Genomic DNA, 16,382 nt, shown 5'->3' on the forward strand with positions numbered 1-16,382 from the left:
ACAAGCCTGATCCCTCTTCCTTATGACAGCCTTTCAAATCTTTAAACATGGCTCTTCTCATGTCTCTTCTCAGCCTTCTCTTCTGAGGCTAAACAGCTCTTTAAGCTGTTCCTCAGAAGGATCATTCATGGTCTCCAGACTTTTGATCATTCCAGCTTAAAGTCAATATCCCTCTTGAATTGCTTTGCCCAGAATTGGACACAGTGGCCACTTCTCTCCATCTGTGGCCACAGAGCATTATGAACTTTACCAGATGGCTTAGGAGCCAGCAAATATCACACTACTCTGTTTTCTGATCGCATACTTACTGTACCCACACCTAGGCATACTCTAAATACACCAGGACTCAATCATCGGAATGTATACTCAGAACACAAAGGCTTTCATGGTCAAAATCACTGGGTTGCTGTGAGTTTTTCGGCGTGCATGGCCATGTTCAGTAGCATTCTCTCCTGACATTCTGCCTGCATCTGTGGCCGGCATATTCAGAGGTCTGTTGGAAGTCAGTACGCATATCATTTGGATAATTTTAAAGGCCACTGCTAGAACTGGTACGATGTCCGTTTTTTTGCTCTATTTGTGATCTGCTGCTTGAGGTGGTAAATTGGGAAAGTCAACTATTCTTTTATTATATGGATTTTTCTTCTCCTCCTCCAACATGCAAACAATAACAATAGAATATTTCAATGCATGGTGTGGGGAAAAAATAACCACAAAAAGGACACACCAAAAAGATCTGAGCCTTTAGATAAGCTCATAGTCAGACAGCCCGGGCTGTGGCGCAGGCTGGTGAGCAGCCAGCCAGTTGCAACAAATTACTCTGACCAAGAGGTCATGAGTTCGAGGCCAGCTCAGAGCCTATGTTTGTCTTGTCTTTGTTCTATGTTAAAGGCATTGAATGTTTGCCTTATATGTGTAATGTGATCCGCCCTGAGTCCCCTTCGGGGTGAGAAGGGTGGAATATAAATACTGTAAATAAATAAATAACCAAGTGAGTTGTAATTACATTCATAGTGGCTATTTTCAAATCTGGGGTTGTTATCATTGACGTCCAAGATGACCACAGTGATCTGGCAGATCCCAATGAGAGGCTCTGCTGCCTGGTCTGTCGCTGTCACCGTGATTGGATGCTCTCTCTGTTTTTCTCGGTCAAATATCTGAAGTGTTGTCAAGACACCTAGAAATGATATCACAAACACAAATGACTCAGTTTAGCATATACAGTGTTCCCTCACTTATCTCGGGGGTTACGTTCCAGGACCACCCGCAATAAGTGAAAATCCACAAAGTAGGGACACTATATTCATTTTAATATTTATACATTATTTTAGTAGTTATACACTATTTTAAGTCTTTATCAACCAATCGTGTGTTGATAAATCACCTCCTTCTCCTCCCGTTGCCGCTTGGGCTCCTTTTTTCTCCCTTTGGCTTCTCCTTCCTCCCTTCCTTAGGCTGTAAATTGTAATTTTTATGATTTATAATAGTCTTTTAGAGTTTATTGACAAACCGCGAAACAGCGAATCCGTGAAAAGTGAATCGCGAAGTAGTGGAGGAACACTGTACACACACACACACATACACACACACACACACACTACATTACATTACGAAGAACTGTACTGTACAAAACATGATTCCTTATGCAAGTTTTTCTGTTGTTGTGGAGGGAAAAGATTCAAAGTAAGGAATTGTGGGAGTTGAAGTCCAAAACACCTGGAGGGCCAAAGGTTGCCCTTGCCTGCTCTCAAATCTATCTCACTCATCACATTGCCATCAGTTCCCCAGAGAAGCAAGGGCTTGGTTCAGTTCCACTCTGTGAGAAGAGATGCTCAGCAGCAGGCCTCTCTCTGTTACAGTGATCAACCAGAACTTGGCCATATCGCTTGCTGAGAAATACCAACTACCAAAAAGGTCCTAAATATAAAATCCACCAATCTAAAAAGTCACAAGAAAAAAAACAGTAAGGCGGATCTCATAGGCGAATTTCATGATCACAGGCAAGTTAAAATCATGGAGTTGGAAGAGACCTCAAGGGCCATCTAGTCCAACCCCCTGCCATTCAAGAAAAGCACCCCTGACAGATGGCTACCCAGCATCTATTTAAAAGCCTCAAAGGAAGGAACCTCCAATGGACTCAGAGGCAGAGAGTTCCACTGCTGAACAGCTCTTTTTACGGTCAGGAACAGCTCTTTTTACGGTCAGCCTTTTAAGCAGAGGCTGGATGGCCATCTGTCGGGGGTGCTTTGAATGCGATTTCCTGCTTCTTGGCAGGGGGTTGGGCTGGATGGCCCATGAGGTCTCTTCCAACTCTACTATTCTATGATTCTAGGAAGATCTTCCTAATACTCAAGTGGAATCTCCTTTCTTGTTATTTGAACCCATGGCTCCCATTGAGTCCTAAGTAGTGAGAATGGTCTTTAGTATTCGGCCTGATGAAGAGCTCAAATATTTTCCGTTTTACAACATTGAAACTGATCTTTAATTTAACTCAAATTTGATTTCATAACCATGAAGGGGCCACAGACCCTTGTATTTACACTACAACTAATCATAAAGCCACAACTCAGCCACTGGTTTTACCTGTGTCAGGATCAATGTTAAACATGGGAAGAGCACCGTCTCTGTGCATCAAGCCATACTTGACTTCCCCATTGGTTCCTTCGTCGGCATCTGTGGCTTCGACTCGCAACACAAATGTTCCCACTGGCTGATTCTCCAACACCGACGCATGTTCTCGATAATGCTGACACTAGCAAATAATAGCAAGACTGATAACGGAACAGCACCACAAAACATGTTTTAAAAAACAGCATATCATAGAATCATAGAATCATAGAATCATAGAATAGTAGAGTTGGAAGAGACCTCAAGGGCCATCTAGTCCAACCCCCCGCTAAGAAGCAGGAAATCGCATTCAAAGCACCCCCGACAGATGGCCATCCAGCCTCTGCTTAAAAGCCTCCAAAGAAGGAGCCTCCACCACAGTCCGGGGGAGAGAGTTCCACTGCCGAACAGCCCTCACAGTGAGGAAGTTCTTCCTGATGTTCAGGTGGAATCTCCTTTCCTGTAGTTTGAAGCCATTGTTCCGTGTCCTAGTCTGCAGGGCAGCAGAAAATAAGCTTGCTCCCTCCTCCCTATGACTTCCCCTCACATATTTGTACATGGCTATCATGTCTCCTCTCAGCCTTCTCTTCTGCAGGCTAAACATGCCCAGCTCTTTAAGCCTCTCCTCATAGGGCTTGTTCTCCAGACCCTTAATCATTTTAGTCGCCCTCCTCTGGACGCTTTCCAGCTTGTCAGCATCTCCCTTCATCTGCGGTGCCCAAAACTGGACACAGTATTCCAGGTGTGGTCTGACCAAGGCAGAATAGAGGGGGAGCATGACTTCCCTGGATCTAGACGTTATTCCCCTATTGATGCAGGCCAAAATCCCATTGGCTTTTTTAGCTGCCGCATCACATTGTAGGCTCATGTTTAACTTGTTGTCCACGAGGACTCCAAGATCTTTTTCGCACACACTGCTGTCAAGCCAGGCGTCCCCCATTCTGTATCTTTGATTTCCATTTTTTCTGCCGAAGTGAAGTATCTTGCATTTGTCCCTGTTGAACTTCATTTTGTTAGTTTCGGCCCATCTCTCTAGTCTGTCAAGATCGTTTTGAATTCTGCTCCTGTCTTCTGGAGTGTTAGCTATCCCTCCGAGTTTGGTGTCATCTGCAAACTTGATGATCGTGCCTTCTAACCCTTCGTCTAAGTCGTTAATAAAGATGTTGAACAGAACCGGGCCCAGGACGGAGCCCTGCGGCACTCCACTTGTCACTTCTTTCCATGATGAAGACGACGCATTGGTGAGCACCCTTTGGGTTCGTTCGCTTAGCCAATTACAGATCCACCTAACCGTAGTTTTGTCTAGCCCACATTTTACTAGTTTGTTTGCCAGAAGGTCGTGGGGGACTTTGTCGAAGGCCTTACTGAAATCTAGATATGCTACATCCACGGCATTCCCTGCATCGACCCAACTCGTAACTCTATCGAAAAAAGAGATCAGATTAGTCTGGCATGACTTGTTTTTGGTAAATCCGTGTTGACTATTAGCAATGACCGCATTTGTTTCTAAGTGTTTGCAGACCACTTCCTTAATGATCTTTTCCAGAATCTTGCCTGGTATTGATGTGAGGCTGACCGGACGGTAATTGTTTGGGTCGTTCTTTTTTCCCTTCTTGAAGATAGGGACAACATTCGCCCTCCTCCAATCTGCTGGGACTTCTCCTGTTCTCCAAGAACTCTCGAAGATGATTGCCAGTGGTTCTGAAATAACTTCCGCTAGTTCCTTCAATACTCTTGGATGTAGCTGATCTGGCCCTGGGGACTTGAATTCGTTTAGAGTGGCCAGGTGTTCCTGGACAACTTGTTTCCCTATTTGGGGTTGGATTTCCCCCAATCCTTCGTCCATTCCATGTTGCTGAGGTTGAAGATGGCTTTCTTTTTGTGAGAAGACCGAGGCAAAGAAGGCATTAAGCAGTTCTGCCTTTTCCCTATCCCCTGTCACCATCACCCCATCTACTCCTTGCAGTGGCCCTATCGCCTCCTTTTTCTTCCTTTTTCTACCAACATAAGCAAAAAAACCTTTTTTGTTGTTTTTTATGTCCCTGGCAAGCCTGAGCTCATTTTGCGCTTTAGCCTTGCGAACCTTTTCCCTACAGGAGTTGGCTATACGTTTGAATTCTTCTTTGGTGATTTCTCCCCTTTTCCACTTCTTGTGCATGTCACTTTTGAGCTTTAGCTCAGTTAGAAGTTCTTTGGACATCCATTCTGGCTTCTTTGCACTTGTCTTATTTTTCTTCTTTGTTGGCACTGTTTGCATTTGCGCCTTGAGTATTTCACTTTTGAAAAACTCCCATCCATCCTTAACTCCCTTGTTTTTTAATATCAGCGTCCATGGAATGCCGCTCAGTAATTCCTTCATTTTTTGGAAGTCAGCTCTCTTAAAGTCCAGAATGCGTGTTTGACTTGTCTTAGTTTCAGCATTCCTTTGTATTGCAAACTGCAGGAGCACATGGTCACTTGCCCCTAAGGATCCAACCACTTCAACTGTATTGATCAGGTCTTCCACATTTGTTAAGATTAGATCAAGAGTTGCTGATCCCCTTGTTGCCTCTTCTACCTTCTGGACCATAAAATTATCTGCAAGGCAAGTGAGGAATTTGTTGGACTTTGTACTCTTGGCTGAGTTTGTTTTCCAGCAGATATCGGGATAGTTGAAATCGCCCATGACTACTATATCTCTTCTTTGTGCCTGTTTGGTCAGCTGTTGACAGAAGGCTTCATCAAGTCCTTCATCCTGACTCGGAGGTCTGTAGTAGACACCCACGACAAGATCTTTTTGAGTCCCGGTTCCCTTGATTCTTATCCAGATGCTTTCAAGCTGGTTTCCCGGATTACAGTCTTGCATTTCTTCTGCAACGTAACTGTTTTTGACATATAAAGCTACTCCCCCTCCTCTCCCCTTTGTTCTATTTCTGTGAAAGAGGTTATAGCCCTCAATGGTTAAATTCCAGTGATGGGAGTCATCCCACCAGGTTTCAGTGATGCCTATGACATCGTATGTGTGGTGCTGTGCTAGGAGTTGGAGTTCGTCATGCTTATTTCCCATGCTCTGAGCATTAGTGTAAAGACATGTAAGCCCCTGTGACCTCCCCTCGAACTGTTTATTTGGGATTATTGTGCTCTCTGTACTTGGTCCTTGCTGTGTTTGTGCAGCCCTCCGTTTAGCCTTACGGCGGTTCCCTGTGGTCGTGGGTAATATAGTGTTCGCCAGGCTGTTGTTCCCCTCCCCCAGTGGATTTAGTTTAAAGTGCGCCTGATGAGGTTTGTGAGTCTGTGTGCAAAAAGATGTTTTCCTACTTGTGTGAGATGCACCCCATCGCTTGCCAGTAGTCCATCCTCTTGGAAGAGTAGACCATGGTCAAGGAAGCCAAAATGCTCCTCTTGACACCATTTTCTGAGCCAGTTATTGACCTGTACTATTTTTCCGGCCCTTGTAGAGCCATGTCCTACAACGGGGAGGAGGGATGAAAAGATCACATGTACATTATACAGTTTTAGCTTTGTTCCCAGAGCTCGAAAATCATTTGTGATCTTTTGAAAAGTATGCCTAGCGGTGTCATTGGTACCTACATGAATCAACATAAGGTGGGGAGGGTGATGGGGCTTTAGGAGCCTGCTGAGCCTCTGAGTGATATGGTGTATTTTTGCCCCCGGGAGGCAGCATGTTTCTCGAGCCATCCCATCCGGTCTGGAAATGATGGCTTCCGTTCCTCTAAGGAGGGAGTCACCTACTACCAAGACCTGTTTCCTTTGAGGATTGACAGGGTCCCTTTTGTGCAAGACAGTGTGTATGTCCCCTGAAGAGTGTTCCTGTTGAAGTGAATCATGTAGGTGTAAAGTGTTGTCCTCCTCCTCAACATCCCCAGTGCATTCATCAATGACAATCCATTGAGATACATCCGAGAGCCCATTACTCTCCCAAGGATGTTCCTGTTGCTCCTGGTCTATGATTGGGGATGGAGCATTTGCATGATTACATAAGTGTGACTGTGGTGATGCACTGTCCCTGTCAGGGCTATCCCCTGCGCATTGATCCAGGATGGTCCACTGAGTGGTATCTAAGAAACTGTGGTCCTCCACAAGATGTGTTTCCTGATTGTATGTTAATGATGTAAGAATTTCAAATCTGTTGTGTAAATGCAGCTGAGCAGAGGAGTTCTGTGGAGGCTGCCTGGTCCTGCGTCTCCTTCTATGGGTGACCTCCTTCCAAGCCTGAGGGTTGTCTACCTTTGAGTTGATCTCCCCATAAGGTTCCTGATCATGGTCTTGGTGGTGTTGGTGTGATGCAGGCTGCTGATCTACAGCAGCGTGTTGTGCAGTGTCCAAGAAGAGCTCGAGTGCCTGAATGTCCTTAAGGGTCTTAATACGGTGCTCGAGCTGTTGGATCCTCTGCTCCATCAGAGTCATCTGTTTGCATTTGGAGCAGATGTAGTTGTCTAGTTTTTGTGTGAAAAAGCGGAACATGCCACAGCTGGTGCATGTGATGGGAATGTTTTGCTTTTGTTGCATCTCTTGGTGAGCGTGGTGGCCAAGTGGGATCTTTGTACAGTTAAGTAATATGCACGCACTTTATGTGCAGACTGCAACAAACCACGTCTTTGTGTATTTGTTTATGTTGCTTTGTTTCCTGTATGTACTGCAAAGGATAGTTAGTAAAGGTGCCTTTTATCAATGCCTGCTGTCAATCAACTTAAGTACCTGGCTCTCTTTCAACACAACAGTCACACAACAGTTAGACTTTGACCACAGGAGCCAAGCCCAAACTCAGTTTAAAATCTTAGCCAAATCTTAGCCTAATCCTACCTGAAGCCAGGGAGCAAAAATGTCCTCCTGCTTCCTCTGCTTCTGCGAGAACCAACTGCCCTTCTGGGATCAGGCTCTGGCAGAAACTCACACTGGCAAATAAAGCTTTCCCAGAAACTCAATTAACAGGGGACAATGCCTGCTGTCAATCAACTTAAGTACCTGGCTCTCTTTCAACACAACAGTCACACAACAGTTAGACTTTGACCACAGGAGCCAAGCCCAAACTCAGTTTAAAATCTTAGCCAAATCTTAGCCAAATCCTACCTGAAGCCAGGGAGCAAAAATGTCCTCCTGCTTCCTCTGCTTCTGCGAGAACCAACTGCCCTTCTGGGATCAGGCCATATGATGCTTGACTTATGACAAGGTAGTGGAAGGAATCAGTGACCTCAGGACATAGCGGGGGGGAAATACAAAAAGCTAAAGTAGACACTATGCAGATGACACTCAACTCTACTACTCCTTTCCACCTACCTCCAAGGAAGCCCCTCGGATCCTAGACCAGTGCCTGGCTGCTGTAATGGGTTGGATAAGGGCCAACACGTTGAAGCTTAATCCTGGTAAGACAGAGGTCCTCCAGGTCAGTCGTTCAACCGATCGGGGCATAGGGTGGCTACCTGTGCTCAACGGGGTCACACTCCCTCTGAAGGCACAGGTCCGCAGCTTGGGGGTCCTTCTGGATTCATCGCTGTCACTTGATGCTCAGGTGTCGGCGGTGGCCAGGAGGGCCTTTGCACAACTAAAGCTAGTGTGCCAACTGCGACCGTACCTCGAGAAGTCTGACTTGACCATGGTGGTCCATGCTCTAGTTACCTCAAGGATGGATTACTGTAACGCACTCTATGTGGGGCTGCCCTTGAAGATGGTCTGGAAACTGCAGTTGGTACAATGGTTGGCAGCTAGGTTATTAACCGGAGCTGGTTACAGGGAGCGGTCAACCGCCCTGTTTAAGCAGCTCCGCTGGCTGCCGATCATATTCTGGGCCCAATTCAAGGTGCAGGTTATTACCTATAAAGCTGTAAACAGTTTGGGACCTGCCTATCTTCGTGACAACATCGTCGCCTATGAACCTATGCGATCTCTAAGTCCTCCCGGGAGGTCCTCCTCTCGCTTCCATCTTCCTCATAATTGCGTCTGGTGGGGACGAGAGAGAGGGCCTTCTCGGCAGTGGCCTCCCGACGCTGGAACTCCCTTCCCAGGGAGATTAGGTTAGCTCCCTCTCTATCCTCCTTCAAGAAACAACTAAAGACTTGGATGTTTTGGTTGGCCTTTGGTGAGACAGTCATTAGACAATCAGCCCCAGATGGTATTATAATTCTATCCTGTATTCTATTAGGTCCTTATCTATGCACTTTAAGTCATTGCTTTATTCTTGCACTGCTGCTTCAGATAGACCTGTGCCTGGTGGTTGACTGATATTATTAAGGTAAAGGTTTCCCCTGATGTTAAGTCCAGTCATGTCTGACTCTGGGGGTTGGTGGTCATCTCCATTTCTAAGCCAAAGAGCCGGTGTTGTCCGTAGACACCTCCAATGTCATGTGGCCGGCATGATTGCATGGAGCGCCATTACCTTCCCACCAAAGCGGTACCTAATGATCTACTCACATTGGCATGTTTTCGAACTGCTAGGTTGGCAGAAGCTGGAGCTAACAGCAGGCGCTCACTCCGCTCCCGGGGTTTGAACCTGGGACCTTTTGGTCTGCAAGTTCAGCAGCTCAGTGCTTTAACACACTTCGCCACCGGGGCTCCAATATTATTAACTGTTATAATATTCTCATTTTACATTGTATTACTGTTTTTATCTTTTTTATACTGTGAATTGTGTTTATGTTGTTTATTTTGTTCAATTATGTTGTTGGGGCTTTTGCCCCATGTAAGCCGCCCCAAGTCCCAGCAGGGAGATGGTGGCAGGATATAAATAAAGTTTTTTTATTATTATTATTATATTAAAGTTCACAAAAGGATATTTAACTGTCTCATCTTAAGCTAACAAAAAAGGAAAAAGAAGAAAAGGACAAAGGGAGAAATCTTCAAAGTGCAGAAATAGTGTTTGTTCCATCCTTCAACAAATTCTCACTTGTCAAAATAGTATTTGAAGAATGCAGAATATAACCGCCGCGTTTTGCAAGTGACCCTGACTTTTGTTTGAAACACCATGGGCCGAATAAACAGTATTTTCTATACCTTAATGTCTCTTTCCTACTGTTGCTTCTCAATTGAAAGCGCTGATATCTCAAAAGTGTGAGAATACAGCAACAGCAAAGCCATCTCACAGCTCTCTAACCACAGTGACCTTTGGTAACACACATTTTTGATTCTGTACAGCCAGTTCCCTCAGACTCCAACACTTCTGCACAAAAACTTCCATCATCCATAATCCCCTAAACATGAAAACAGGCAAGCAATTGAAATGCTGTACCCCAAAATTTAAGAAGTCTCCCTTTTGCACTTTTCTATCATACCTCTAGCAATCCACCTACATCTTTTCAAAAGTGCCAAACTGATACCTGAAAAATCTAACATTTCTAGAGTTTCCAAGTCACTTGATGTGTTAAAACTAGTTTTCTTTATATAGCCATTCATTCTTATCTTACTCAGATTTTGGTCACTTTGCATTCACAACCACTTCTAATGGCTTCATGAATTTTAAAGGAAGGCGAAGTTTAATACTTCTGCCCTTAAATTCTTGGGCCTATAGGAAAATATCAAACCCCAACCTTTCATTGTCAGTCAATTAATTCAAAGACATACAAAACAATATATAAAAGGGCTGGGAGGGGGGAGGTATGGCTCTCCAGATGTTGCTAGCTGCAACTAGAACCAATATTGGCCAAAATGGTCAATAATGAGATGTTATAGAAACTGCAGACTGACTTCATCCAGAAGGTTAGCCAAGTCATCAGCATGATATAGGAGAAGTGAAGGAGAGATAACAAATGATCCGTAGGATCAGGAATGGATGTCTATGTGTCAACTGGATAGTTTTATTTTTTGTTATTTTTATAGTTATTGAATGTGTCCAATATTTTGTTTATTTGGTCCAGTTCACCAATCTGTTCCTGTTGCTATTCTCCCTAATGTAGTACAGTAGAGTCTCACTTATCCAACATAAACAGGCTGGCAAAATGTTGGATAAGTGAATATGTTGGATAATAAGGAGGGATTAAGGAAAAGCCTATTAAAAATCAAATTAGATTATGATTTTACAAATTAAGCACCAAAACATCATGTTATACAACAAATTTGACAGAAAAAGTAGTTCAATACTCAGTAATGCTATGTAGTAATTACTGTATTTACAAATTTAGCACCAAAATATCACACTGTATTGAAAACATTGACTACAAAAATGCGTTGGATAATCCAGAACATTGGATAAGCGAGTGTTGGATAAGTGAGACTCAACTGTACCACATGCAGAATCTTCTATTCTATTTACTAATACATGATAAGGACCCCCCGATAGAGTGGGTTAAATCGCTGAGATATTAAACTTGCTGATCAAAAGGTTGGAGGTTTAAATCCAGGGAGCAGAGTGAGCTCTCGCTGTTAGCCCCAGCTTCTGCCAACCTAGCAGTTCAAAAACATGCAAATGTGAGTAGATTAATAGGTACCACTCCAGTGGGAAGGTAACAGCACTCCATGCAGTCATGCCAGCCATCAGACCTTGGAGGTGTCTATGGACAACACTGGCTCTTTGGCTTAGAAATGGAGATGAGCACCAACCCCCAGAGTTTGTCACGACTAGATTTAATGTCAGAGGGAAACATTTACCTTTACCTTAATACATGATAAAGAGATTAAGCAATACCGGCTTCAAGACAGAACTCCTAGGAACCTCGCTAGCCACTTCTCTCCAAAATGAGGAGCAACCAGTCACCATCCATTGACAACATCTTCACCTCCAAATATTCTTGAACCAGTCATTACTCAAAAATTTCAATTCACATTAAAAACAATCCAACTAGTGCCTGTGTTCACACATCACTCCAAACCATAGTTGTATATGATGCACCTTCAAGTTGCTTGATGACTTATGGTGACCCTACTAATTTCATTGGGTTTTCTTAGGCAAAGAATATCCAGAGGTAATTTTGCCAACTTTAAAATATATCCTACATGTAGCATTAGCTGGCACTCTCCCATTCAAATATCAACTAGTGCAAAAGCCTCTTTAAATGACAGCCAGCAGGGGATGGAACTAATTGGTTCAAGTGCTGGCTCATGCAGCCGGATGAAAGACATGCTGCTATTTTTAAATAATTTAATCATTTTCCAAACAACAGAAAAGTGATATTTTTACTATTTGGGCATTGTAATTACAAGTATAACAAATTATTTTTAAAGAAATTTTCTGCCCTTCTCCCCCCACCCCCATGTAAATTTATACTAACACAGAAATGATTTCTTATTTCCAGATATCTGAGGCAATACACCTCCACCTACCTTCTGAAATATAGGTTTGTTATTATTGACATCATCAACATGTACAACAACTAGAGCAGTGCTTGAAAGAGAACTAGGTCCATCAGAAGTATTGTCATCTGTAGCTGTAACGTTGAGAACATATTCTTGTCCTTGCAGTTTGGGAGGTGGGTTTGAGCGAAGGCGTATTAAGCCTGTAAAAGAAAAAAGGTGGTTGGGTTTTCAAAATGTATTATGAGGAGACCCTGGCTTCGGTAGAGTGAGAGGTTTCCAGACCACAGTATGCTTTGAAAGAGGGTTTGAGTTAGGGAGATGGAGCATGGGAAACACGAGATGATGGCACTCTAGTGACCAGTGGGACCAGTTCCAAATTATAACTGGCCTAGTTGTTCACACATACTTCAGAGCATGTCTCAACCTCTGCTGACATGGAGCAAAGAGTCAGAAGTCCCTTATTGGTCTCTTTGCTTCACCTACTTGCAGGATGTGCCCGAGCTGTAGGTTTGATCTTACCCTGAACCTTAACTTCACAACCATAGAATCATAGAATAGTAGAGTTGGAAGAGACCTCATGGGCCATCTAGTCCAACCCCCCACTAAGAAGCAGGAAATCGCATTCAAAGCACCCCCGACAGATGGCCATCCAGCCTCTGCTTAAAAGCTTCCAAAGAAGGAGCCTCCACCACAGTCCGGGGGAGAGAGTTCCACTGCCGAACAGCCTTTCTCACAGTGAGGAAGTTCTTCCTGATGTTCAGGTGGAATCTCCTTTCCTGTAGTTTGAAGCCATTGTTCCGTGTCCTAGTCTGCAGGGCAGCAGAAAAAGGCTTGCTCCCTCCTCCCTATGACTTCCCCTCACGTATTTGTACATGGCTATCATGTCTCCTCTCAGCCTTCTCTTCTGCAGGCTAAACATGCCCAGCTCTTTAAGCCGCTCCTCATAGGGCTTGTTCTCCAGACCCTTAATCATTTTAGTCGCCCTCCTCTGGACGCTCTCCAGCTTGTCAACATCTCCCTTCATCTGCGGTGCCCAAAATTGGACACAGTATTCCAGGTGTGGTCTGACCAAGGCAGAATAGAGGGGGAGCATGACTTCCCTGGATCTAGACGCTATTCCCCTATTGATGCAGGCCAGAATCCCATTGGCTTTTTTAGCTGCCACATCACATTGTTGGCTCATGTTTAACTTGTTGTCCACGAGGACTCCAAGGTCTTTTTCGCACACACTGCTGTCAAGCCAGGCGTCCCCCATTCTGTATCTTTGATTTCCATTTTTTCTGCCGAAGTGAAGTATCTTGCATTTGTCCCTGTTGAACTTCATTTTGTTGGTTTCGGCCCATCTCTAGTCTGTCAAGATCGTTTTGAATTCTGCTCCTGTCTTCTGGAGTGTTAGCTATCCCTCCCAGTTTTGTGTCGTCTACAAACTTGATGATCGTGCCTTCTAACCCTTCGTCTAAGTCGTTAATAAAAATGTTGAACAGAACCGGGCCCAGGACGGAGCCCTGCGGCACTCCACTTGTCACTTCTTTCCATGATGAAGACGACGCATTGGTGAGCACCCTTTGCGTTCGTTCGCTTAGCCAATTACAGATCCACCTAACTGTAGTTTTGTCTAGCCCACATTTTAAAAAAAACATTTTTAAATGCACTCTGCGCTTTGTTGTCTTTACAATCAGTAGCATTACAAAGGATTTAATCTATGCCCAAATCACCTATTTGTAGGTGAAAGATTCAGGGAGGGCATTTCTGAATATTTTTCATGCAGAGAAGTTAAAGAGTTATCTCCTCCAGGGTCATACACAATGTATTTGAAACCTGGAGCAGATCATGCAAAGCCTGGGGCGGACAGGGAGAGAACCCAACTATCATACTAAAAACAGTAATATTTTGTTCCAAGGAAAAACAGCAAAAAAAAAGTCAAATAGCAACAACATGGGAAAATGACCCTATGAAATAAACTCAAAATTGCTGTCTCTATCAAAGGGGAAATCTCTCATGGTGTTCCTCTACTGTAGTGTTCCCAACCCATGGGTCACGAATCCAACTGGGTTAGTTTGTTCTGAGGTTCATGCACAGTTCGGCATACGAATGTGATCACTGCTTGGCTTATGATTGGTTGATTCTTAGTGCTACATGTGCGCTGAGTGCCTAGCCTTGTTACTTGCAGGCGGCAATGGTTTTTCTTCAATATTAGTGAATTCTGCAAAATATAATAAATCGTATGTCGACACGAATCAAATGATCCTGCTTCCAGGAATCTGACGCCCAGCGCAGCACACAAATCAAATGATCCTGCTTCTGGGAATCTACCAGGAATCAGGCTTCTGTTCAATGTTTGATATTTTGTTTTATGTCTGATATAACAGATTGTGTTTTTACATTTAGTCATAATTTGTTTTTATATGTTGGGTTATCAATTTTCATAATTATGGGTGAATCGTTGTTGTGTTCGGGCACTGAATGATTACCTTTTATGTTTGGAATCTGCCCTGATTCCCTCTGGGGAGATAAGGCAGAATATAAAGTGTTGTTGTTGTTGTTGTTGTTGTTGTGTTATTTCTCTTTTTCTGGTCAGATGAGCAGCCAGCCAAGAGCAATCAACCACGAGCCGAGCAGTGCAGTAAGGTTCAGACACCATAGTTGTCATTGTAGCAGCACAAACAGCTATAATTTTTAATATATTGGAGTGACGGGTCACCTATGTTTATCAGGGTCGTGGGTCAATTTTCCTCTCTAAAATGGGGTCGCAACTCAGAAAAGGTTGGGAACCACTGCTCTACTGACTCTACCCTACTATTCACCTTGGGTCCTATGCAAAGAAAAACTCGGACAATTAGTTAATTTCATCAAAGCCAACCTTTTCGGCAAACAACAAACAGTCACAAGTGATATTTTTAAGTGACAAAAGGGAAAACAGGAACACTTGCTGGCACCACCACCACATATAATATTTTTAAAATAAATAATTGCAGAAGGATACAAAGTTATCCTCATTGCTCCTGTAATTTAGGGATGGTTTGCGTGAGACTTGGTGCAACATTTCAAGCACACGGCATTGACTCGTGCTTCAAGCATCCTGCATTTGCTGCGCATTCTGACATTATTTTCAAAAGCAAAGCTGATAGAAGGTGTAAGTATCCTCTGCTTCAATGGGACTGCTTCAGATGTTGTGGGTCATAGAAGGGTCAGCAAATCAGAAGTACATAAAAAGTTTATTTTAAAAAGCAAAGTCGAGTGGAGCTATTCGCAAAGCTGCAGTGAGCAAATGCCGTTCCCTCGTGCAGGAGCACCATCACATTGTGTCTATTATTTATCCGGCATAATAAAATGTGCCATCTGCAAATGGACCATTGTTAACATGACAAGTGCCATTCACTTTACTTGCAAATGCCCTGTCTTCGCCTTCACTGCTTGCATTCTGATATGTGTCACAGCTTCACCTTGACATTCTGACAGATCAAGAACACTTCCACTGACAGCAACGTCTTAACATAAAATGCCCAAAGAGACAGCGCAGATTTGGACTTAGGTTGACTACTGACTGAATAAGTCAAATCGACAGCTTTTACAGCAAAAGGAAGCACAAATATGCTGCAACCATCTCCATAAAAGCTTTAAAAAACTATACTGACAACCCATTTTTTTTCCAGGAGAAGAACTGGGTTAATCCTCTTGCAGCCAGAACCGCAGAGAAGTCATTCGGTACCTTGAAGACAAACAGATTTCTCATGGCAGAAACTTTCATAGCTTTAAGCCCATTTCCACTGGATGCAATTCTTCACTTTACTACATTTTTCTGTAACTCGACATGTTTATGCTGTTTAACAGAATGATAATAAGCTATTCATTTGGCACCACCATTTTCATGGGGAAAACATTTGCTGGATTTCCAACTTGAATCTGAAGCAAACAAGGAAACATTATGGTATGTTTAGAAACCAATTACTTACAACTGTACTTTTTGGGGGGAAATCCCTTAACCATTCAGTTTCATAGAGAAGATTAATCCAAAGAATTGAATTATAATATTAACAGATACAAAGTCAAGAAGAGGAGTAAAATACAAATGGACTTAAGGCAGGGTTGTCAAATCCCACTCTCCTGACTAAAGAGAACAACCTGCAGACTTCCATATGTTCCTGTATCACAACTCCCATCAGCTCTAATCTTGATGTTCAATGAGCCACAGTCCAGGATCTGGAGGACCACATAAAATGTCATGGTGGGCCGGATTTGGCCCGCGGCCTTGAGTTTGCCACACATAGCCTAAGGGATCAATTTAGTTTATCCTTACTACAGAGCAGAAAGACATTTTCAAGCTCTTTCTTCAGAGGCACCAAATGTCATCAGAACAAGTAATTTGAACAGCAATGCCCAGCAATAGAAATGGCTTGTAGGAATTAGAATCTCACATAAGATAGAGCTACTCACTGAAGCACAGGGTTGAACTAGACCATTACTCTAGTGTGTTTTTCGTTTTGTTTCTTTTTTGACGGGATATTCCCCTGAAACAGCAGAAGGCATTTGCAGCACATTTTCCTCACCTATAT

At 43.5% G+C, this 16,382-nt stretch overlaps 1 protein-coding gene across 1 annotated transcript in view; it reads right to left on the reverse strand.

Moving 5' to 3' along the window:
- Positions 1-16,382, reverse strand: part of LOC100556134 (neural-cadherin) — a 152,552-nt gene that overhangs the window by 71,632 nt on the left and 64,538 nt on the right. The window contains exons 8-10 of the mRNA XM_062961661.1: positions 11,857-12,029; positions 2,584-2,752; positions 1,007-1,177 (exon numbers count right to left, since the gene is read on the reverse strand). Coding sequence (XP_062817731.1) covers positions 1,007-1,177; positions 2,584-2,752; positions 11,857-12,029 — 513 coding nt within the window. The remainder of the gene's footprint in view (positions 1-1,006; positions 1,178-2,583; positions 2,753-11,856; positions 12,030-16,382) is intronic.

The sequence above is a fragment of the Anolis carolinensis genome, unplaced genomic scaffold (genome assembly GCF_035594765.1).
Source record: "Anolis carolinensis isolate JA03-04 unplaced genomic scaffold, rAnoCar3.1.pri scaffold_9, whole genome shotgun sequence".
In the NCBI taxonomy this organism is placed as follows: domain Eukaryota; kingdom Metazoa; phylum Chordata; class Lepidosauria; order Squamata; family Dactyloidae; genus Anolis; species Anolis carolinensis.